Here is a 9333-nt window from a genome sequence, read left to right as displayed (position 1 = left end):
AATTAATTGAAAAAAGGCAATCCCTACTATCCTGTGGTTAATCAATCACAAGAGATATGTTTTGCTGATAATTTCTAATCGATGGTTGTGTATAATTCAGCAAGGATCCCCTGTAGTCAAAAGAGTCCATAAAATTATGTATGGACCAAAATATATAAATATGAACGTACACCTTCAGTTGGTTCCTTCCTATTTCTGTGTTTTGAATGAGAAATGACAGGGGATCTCATACTAAAAGTATCAGACTAAATAAAGAAAAAGAGTAAGGATGGAAAATGACACCCCCAAAAAAAAAAGGAAAATTTTTTGTTAACATTGCAATTAGCCAAAACAATTTCTTAGCTTTATGCAACACACCAAGATCACCAAGATATCATCAACATACATAATCGAAAATACAAATTGTCTTACCAACCTTTAGATATACACAACAATCAACAGTGTTTCTTAATTTAAATGAAGTTACTATATCATTCAACTTAAGATACAATTGTTGAGAGGCTTGTTTATGTAGGGAATACTTGGATTACTCCATTCCGTATCCTAGGACTAGTTAAGGTGCATGCAATACTTCCTAGGGCCTCTAGATCTTAGTAACATAATTAGCAACAAATATAAAAAACAATCAAGATCTAGAGTTTAGTACTTTACCTCACATCTGGGTGTTTCTAGATATAATCCAGTTGAGAAAGAGGAATGTCAAAGCTGTTGTAGCCGCTATAGATATCGTGAACCCACTGATCTTCTGCCATGATGAGTCTCTTTGAATCTCAACACTAGAGGGGTGAAATTCTCTCTTTAGGGTTGGTGGATGACCTATTATGGAATGTATACACGAATGCTGATTAAAAGGACAAAGGCTAGCTACACAATGTCTAAGCATAATGTGGCATATATAGAAACTTTTGACAATCCCATGGACAAACTTGCATGCTAAGAATTAATGAATTTGCAAGTCTTACTGATAAAAGAATTCATAGCCTCACAAAATATTTCAAAGTGCACATTAATTTGTTTTGTAGAAGCAACTTCTTTCAAATACAAAGATGTTAGTTCCATCTATAATTAAATAAAGGAAAAAATGAGTTGTTGTAAAGTTTTCTCTTAATATTTTTTTTATTAATCATCATGGAAGCAAAAAATCATAATTCCAAAATTTTTTTAATATCATGACTTTTACTCGCATAAATATAAATAATTTATTAATATACCTTGATCCATAATTGAAACTTTGTTTCAAATGAGGACCTTTAACATCAATTCATGGAAAATTGATACCTCTCTCTTAGCCCTATTAATTTTTTATACAATAATAATTAATATCATTTAATGATGGATCTATTACTTTCATAGGTTGAGAGAGGACCAGTTTCATATCACAAACAAATTACTTTCCATCAAAGTAAAATTCCATAAGGAAACATTACCGGAACACAATACAATAGACAAATTCATACTTAAATAAGTTATCATAAATATTATAGTTAATTAGAATACTAATGTGAGTCATGACAATTGTTTGTCATTTACTGTAACACATTTCTTCTATATACAAACTAGCAATCTAAGCAACTCGGTCTATAAATGGGAAGTATTCATAAATGTCCACACTAATGTCTTTGTCACATACTACTCCTATTATCATTCACTTAATCTCTTATATGGACACAAAAGGGAAGATAAGAAACATCAAAACCACATTATTTACTTGAAAATGTCACTTAATAATCGTAATGCAGATCTACAAGTTATTATTTAATAATCACAAGAAAGACTCATCCTTTCCATGTATTCCTTAAATGTCTCTTATGGTAATCTTTTCATCAATGGATAAACAATCATAAACTTTAGCCTTATGTATTTTATTGGTACTCTTTGTTTTTAGGCCTCCTTTTTAATGATAAATTATTTCAATTCTATGAATCTCACACCCTTAGAATATTTGTGATTCTTGGAGAAAAATATAGTCATAGAATCATCACAATAAATTTTTAGAGGCTTGACAATAGAGTTGACGATTTAAGTTCTAAAATAATGTTCTACAACAGCACATTTCATGAATTGTAACCTCAAAGAAATCAAAAGATTTGAATTCCATAGTAGATGAAGCTATGAAAAAATATTTCACACTTTTTCATGAGATTGCTCCTCTAGCTAGCTAGAGTAAATAAACGAAAGTGGACTTTTTTCTATCAAGACATCTAGAAAAATCTGAATTTAATATCTAATCACTCCTAAATGATCAAATCTCTTAAATTTGAGCATGTACTCTTTCATTCCTAATAGATACTTCAATATCTTCTTTGCAATTTTTAATGATCCATCCTTGGATTACTTTATTATTTGCTCAACATGCTTACCACAAAACTGATGTTTAGATTGCTGCAAGTTTGGGTATACATCAAACTTCCTACAACACATAAATGAGGGATTCTTTCCATTTGTTTGTATTTTAAATCATTTCTTGCACATTATATGAGACTAAACTTATCAATCCCTTTCTATATTAATGCAATAGTTGCGAAATAATTTTCCATTCCATATCTTTCTAGGACTCTATATATTCTTATATGTATTTTGAGATAATCCTAATAATTCATGTGACCTATCCTATAATATTTCAATTCCAATCACACAAACTACCTCTCCCATATCTTTCAAAGATTTTTAGATGCTTAGTTGCCTAGAATGTCTATGAAAATTGAGAAAATTGGAAATTTAGCATCCTAAATTAGTTTTAAAGGAAATTATTTATAAAAATAATAAATCAAACAAACAACTTTTTATTTCTCTACTATTTTCCTAGCAACAAAACATAGTTTAATGAAAACACAAAAACTATGGGAAAATATGGAAGTAGAAATACCATGGAGATACCGAGTTTTCTTGTATTTGTGTTGTTTGAGGGTAGGGTTGAGCTCTACCCCCCTCCCTCCCGATGGGCTATTATATTCCTTTCTAATGAGTTTGGGGCATATAACTCTAATGGGTTTAGGGCATTAGATCCTGAGTTGTTCCCTTACAAATTTGTAATCACCATGCAATCCTAGGAGAAAGAGGAATATGATGAAGGTCATTTGTCTATCTTCTCTACATGGTGTTGTAGTGTCCTTTGGTGGGTTTAGGGCTATGAAATAGTGCCCCCATTTTAATCAAAGGTAGGTTTAGATTTAATCAGACTTAGTTAATGTTTGGTTTTAATGTTTTGGAGAACATGTTGCCATGTTAGCAACCAATCAACTATTATATGAAATATGATGTGACATCTTATAAGGGTATTTTTTACCATTACTGTTTATAGCATTCACATCAATTATGGAATTTATGTGGATGTTGGACTAATTATTACCTCCTTCTATCCCTAAAGTATATGATATTCCAATAATTTTGCTCTGATATAGGTCATGATTTGCTTTCAACGCCCTCTTATGAAATCTATGGAATATTGTGATAATACACTAAAATTCTTTTCCAACGGTTGGGCATTCAATCATCAAGCATCCATTGTTTTATATGATGAGAAACCATTCTCTTATATTTATGGATGACACGGTACGGTGATGCACCAAAGAGGACAAGAACATCCTCCTAATAGCACGTAGTTCAACACTAGAGCAATTAATACAAAAAGAAAACATCCTAAACTACAAATAATTTAGGATTCCAGACACGAACTAGGCAGAGATTTATATACACAAGAGAACAATTCTAGTAATAATTTAACCAACTAATATTAAACAAAGCAGCTGATGGAGATGGGTCCAAATCACAACATTTTAATTTCCAAGGCACGTAGATAAGCGTATTGAAGGTTTTCCTTGGCAGTATTATTTGAGATCAGTGTGTTATGGGAGGGAATTTTTCCTATATAAACCCCTGCAGCAATTCCCGAGTGTATCAATCTGCTTACTCATTTAATTCATCAATCCCTACTGCTTCCAATATCATGGCTTCTGTCAACCAGTACCAATACATCTGTTTGGCTTTGCTCTTCGTTTTGGCTGCTTGGGCATCTCAAGCCACAGCCCGCAACCTTCATGAAGCATCAATGTATGAGAGACATGAGGATTGGATGGTTCAGTATGGGCGTGAATATAAGGATGCTGACGAGAAAAGCAAGCGCTACAAGATATTCAAGGATAATGTGGCACGTATAGAATCTTTCAACAAGGCCATGGACAAATCTTACAAGCTGAGCATCAATGAATTTGCAGATCTCACCAACGAAGAGTTCAGAGCCTCACGAAATAGATTCAAGGCCCACATCTGCTCCACCGAAGCAACTTCTTTCAAATACGAAAATGTTACTGCAGTGCCATCTACTGTCGATTGGAGAAAGAAAGGAGCTGTTACACCCATCAAGGACCAAGGCCAATGCGGTAAGTGAAAATATTTTTGTAGTATGGTTTGAAATTGATGTTTTTCTCACTTTTTTACGATAAAAAAATGCAGGGTCTTGCTGGGCATTTTCGGCTGTTGCAGCTATGGAAGGAATTACTCAGCTATCAACTGGGAAGCTAATCTCTCTTTCTGAACAAGAGCTGGTTGACTGTGACACTAGTGGGGAGGATCAAGGCTGCAGTGGTGGTCTAATGGATGATGCCTTCAAATTCATCGAACAAAATCATGGTCTCACCACCGAAGCTAACTACCCCTACGCGGGAACTGATGGCACCTGCAACAGCAAGAAGGCAGCCCACCCTGCAGCCAAGATAAATGGGTATGAAGATGTGCCAGCCAACAATGAGAAGGCTCTACAAAAGGCTGTTGCCCACCAACCTATTGCCGTTGCCATTGATGCTTCGGGGTCTGAGTTCCAATTCTATTCAAGTGGTGTGTTTACAGGACAGTGTGGCACAGAACTAGACCATGGTGTTGCTGCTGTTGGTTACGGAACAAGCGATGATGGGATGAAGTATTGGCTGGTAAAGAACTCATGGAGCACAGGATGGGGTGAGGAAGGTTACATACGGATGCAAAGAGATGTGACTGCAAAGGAAGGTCTCTGCGGGATTGCAATGCAAGCATCGTACCCTACTGCATGAACTTCAATATAAAAAGAAACAATCACTACTACAACACAAGTAGTTAATTATAAGATACGTGTGGTTATAATTTCCCAAGCTATGTTGCTTATAAGTAATCAGCAAGAACCCCAAGTAGTCTGGCGGTACTGGAAATGACCTGTAAATTATCTATGGCCATTATATACGTATGAATACCTGATCTTCAGCTTCTTCCCAGTCATATATATTTTTCTGCTTTGAATGAGGGATGACAGGAGATCTCATACTAAATTTAAAAAGCAAAACGAATGAATGAATGACAAACAAGAGAATAAGGATGAGACAGCACTACAAATTGAGGGGAAAAAGAAAACATTAACACGGCCGCAATATTGTTTGGACAAACTTCCTAAAATAACACTGGGACTGTAGTTAAGCAATTAATTTCACTATCAGATTATGAACTAACAAAATATATCATGGGTCACTCCCCTTGCAACTCCACCATAAGATGGATTCCACACCAATTGAGTACCTCAAATGGGCAACCAATTAAACCCAGCCCATTTGAGTTGGAGTCCTACTTGTTTCTGATCAAATTATTTTCCTCGGCAAATGATATTTTTCCACCGAAAGCCACCAAAATATTTAGTCAAATTAAAACAAAGCGCAAATGGGTTGTTGTTCAAGATGTACACCAAAGTTCAATTCCTTGAATTTGGTAATATCCTATCATCAATATTTACAAAATAAATCTAAAGTCAGTTAAAAGGAATCTATCAGTTTTAATGATAGGAAGAATAAGGTGATGATTATTCAATAAGAATCCATCGTTCAAAGAAGATAACAAAACTAAATATATGGACAGATACAGTGAAGGAGAGGATTTTGAGATATCAAATGTAGAAGTACATTCGAATGGGGGTTTCTTCAGAATATTTTCTTTCTTTCAAGAACATGGTGAATGTGGAACAAATAAAAATGGGTGGAAGACAAATGGGATTTTTTTTTCTTACAAAGCTTTAATCTATTTGTATTTATCATTTAATAGCTTCTACTGAAATGTTTGTTTGCAATTCTAATTAATAAAATAAAATAAGGAGATAAGAATAGGATGACTGTATTTAGACTCAACTCTAGACGACCTGAGGAAGATTACCTCTCTTTTCGAGTCTGCTGTAAAATCACTAAATAAAATCATTTCTATGTAGTGGCAGCCTTGGAGAGAATCACTCAGATACTAAATGGTAAATTAGTATCTTTATCTGAGCAAGAGCTGGTCGACTATAATGTGAGTGAGGAGAGACAAGGCTGCGATGTTGGTACCATGGTTGAAGCCTTCAACTTCGCCCAACACCATAAAGGTCTAATGGCAACTGCAACCATAACAAGGCAGCCTGCCCTGCAACCAAGATAAAGGAGTAACAATTTGTGTCGGAGGCAGTAAGAAGGCCTTACAAAAGGCAGTTTCTATCAACCAGTTTCTTTTTTACGGTGGGGATGGATTGAGAAGCTGTGATATCCCAAATTGATCAACAGGGAGAAAAGTTCCTATCATTGTATGTATGAGCTTATCTTTTAATTATATAGACGTGTTTTAAAAATCATACAGGTCTTTAGGCAATGTAATCTTAGTTCAGCCTCTTACAAAGTGCACCATTTTCTATTGTCCTCTCTTCCATTTTGCATGCACCCTCCACATGCTAATCCATTGGAAAGGAAATTTTCTAGAGAAATTGATGGGAAGGTTTCAGAAGAATTTACTATTTAACCATGGATAAGAGTGGCCTTCTCCCATTTGCCTGTATCTTTATAAAAAATGGTGTTGTTGTACAGCAAAACCAAGATGAATTACGAAGATCGGTGCCCAAGTTAAGCTATTGAATTTAGATTCCCAAGTTTATCCTGTTGTAGGAAAAAACACTACTGATGTGCATTGACAAAAGGTAAATCCTTTCCAAAGCTTTAGTTGGGGAGCTTGGCCTTCATTAAAGCTTTTGCTGCCTTCAAACTTACATGTTGAACAGACCACACACCAGGAAAAGTCCAACAACTTCAGATGGTTTGCTTGTCTATAGTGTTAGACCTAGCCTTCTGCTTTGAAGCTTCTTCCATTATTTTCTTTAGTTTAAATCCTAATATGTTAAATTTACCTTCCAACCATTGGGTGATCAATCATGATCATACAACGTCAACGTGGATGAATGAAACGGTACATTGAGAGTTTAAATAAATACAAACAAACAAACAAAGCTACAAATGATTTAAGATTTCAGCCATGAACTAGGGGTTAAAATACAAATAAAATGACAAACCTAAAGAGTAATTTCATGAAGCTGTACATCAAAGAAAGTAGCTAATGGGATGGATCCAGATCAGAACATTTTCTAAGGCACGTAGATGGGCGAGGCTTTCCTTGACAGTGACCACACTTTGCATGTAACGGGAGGGGAAACTTTCGTGTATAAATCCCTAGACAAATCATGAAGCATATCCATCTTCTCTCTCAATTTAATTCATTAATCCTAACTTCTTTGAGTATATTCCATGGCTTTCACAATCCAATGTCAACACATGTGTTTGGCTTTGCTCTTCATTTTGGCAGCTTGAGCTTCTCAAGCCATGTCCCATGTGATACGATTTAAGGGTATTTTTGCAATTTCAATAGGTAAGGATTAGTATAAATACCTTTTTATGTAACCCACATATAGTGAAAGTCTTCTTCCATGTTCTCGTGGATGTAGGCAATCTATCGAACTATGTTAAATCTATACTTCTTCTTCTTATTTCTTCTTTAATTTTTCACCCGGCATTGTTACACGAAAATCAACAAAATCTTGTAGGCTTAGTGTTAGTGAGTATGCAAACCTTACCAATGAAGAGTTCACAACCTCAAGAAATAGATTCCATAGTGTTTCCATTTGAAATATTTTTATTAAAGTGTTTTATCTAAGAATGTTGTTTTTTTTAACATCGCCTATTAATTAAGTACTTCTCTAGAAAGAATTATAAGTGATTTTGAAAAATATTTTCTAAATTTTGTCAAATATTTAAAGTCTTTTTGGTAATTGTTTTGAAAACAATTCTAAAAAAATAGTTTTTTAAAACTATTCTCTATTTTTTTAGAACAAAAATCTATTTGAAAACTTAAAATGCGTTTAACATGTTTTTAATATTTTTAAATATGTTTTAAAAATAATTTTTATATGGAATGTTTTATTTTTAATCAATTTACATGTTTGTATAATTATTTAAACAACCTTAAAGAAAACAAGCAAAAATAATATATAAAAAAAAAACAATTCTTAAGAACAAAAAACAGTTGTTGGTTATCAAACATATTTTTTGTATTTTTTATTTTAAAGAATAGAAAAATGTCTTCAAAAACAGTTCTCAAACAATTAATTTTTTTCTCACAAATATTTTTTAAACTAAAAGTGCGTTTTAAAAGCATTGTAAAATGAATTCTAAAATTTAAATATTAAATGAGATAAAATTTTAAAATAATAATGAAATAATAAAAATAAATTCATATATATTTGTAAAAAAATATATGAGATAATAATTTAATATTTTTCCTTAAAAAATTAAATATTAAATGAATATTATTATATAAGATATATAAATCATAAATATTATAAAAAATATTAAATTAGATTTGAGTTAGGCTTAAATCATCGTAGTAACATTAATTTGAACCTAACCCAAATTAAATTAGGATTGAAAAACCTTAATCCAAGTTTAACTTAAATATTAAAAAAAGGTGAAATAAATTTGAAATAATACACAAAAATCTAAAAATAATTAATTAACTTCAACTTTTTTTTACTTTCTTTTTACTTTTTTTTTTCTTTTATGTTTCTTTTCTACTTTCTTTCCCTTCTATTCTTCCACAGCTTTAATTAATATTTCTTTGGACCATGTGAGATTTCTTTGAGAAATTTGTAAATGCTGGGATGGAAGGAATGAATGTACAAAGAAGTCAATAATTCATACAAAGAACTGAATGAGGGCTTTATGTTACCTGCAAAATGTGGCGGGATTTGTACAAGAACAAATACGACACACAGCCCCCTGGACGAAGATGATGAAGATTTTGTCAAGGCCTTCTTCTTCTTCTCCTCCTCCTCCTCCTTCTGGTACATGGATGATTTCACATGCCTTTCATTCCAAATCCCTGAATGTTAATACCATTGATGATGCCCTCTCTTTATTTAATCGAATGCTTCGTATGCGACCTCCACCCTCCATTGTTGATTTCTCTAAACTTTTAACCTCCATTACTAGAATGAAACACTACTCTACTGTGCTTTCTCTTTATAAGCAA

The 9333-nt window shown here is 33.1% G+C and overlaps 1 protein-coding gene across 1 annotated transcript; it reads left to right on the top strand.

Annotated features, from left to right (window-relative positions):
* Window positions 1-3946: 3946 nt before the first annotated feature.
* Window positions 3947-5045, top strand: LOC117927295 (senescence-specific cysteine protease SAG39-like). The gene is made up of 2 exons (XM_034846771.1): window positions 3947-4379; window positions 4453-5045. Exons 1-2 carry the CDS (start codon window positions 3947-3949, stop codon window positions 5043-5045), a joined length of 1026 nt encoding a protein of 341 aa, XP_034702662.1.
* Window positions 5046-9333: the final 4288 nt, after the last annotated feature.

This window comes from Vitis riparia, chromosome 12 (assembly GCF_004353265.1).
Source record: "Vitis riparia cultivar Riparia Gloire de Montpellier isolate 1030 chromosome 12, EGFV_Vit.rip_1.0, whole genome shotgun sequence".
In the NCBI taxonomy this organism is placed as follows: Eukaryota; Viridiplantae; Streptophyta; class Magnoliopsida; order Vitales; family Vitaceae; genus Vitis; species Vitis riparia.
This window is presented reverse-complemented; position numbering and strand designations above follow the sequence as displayed.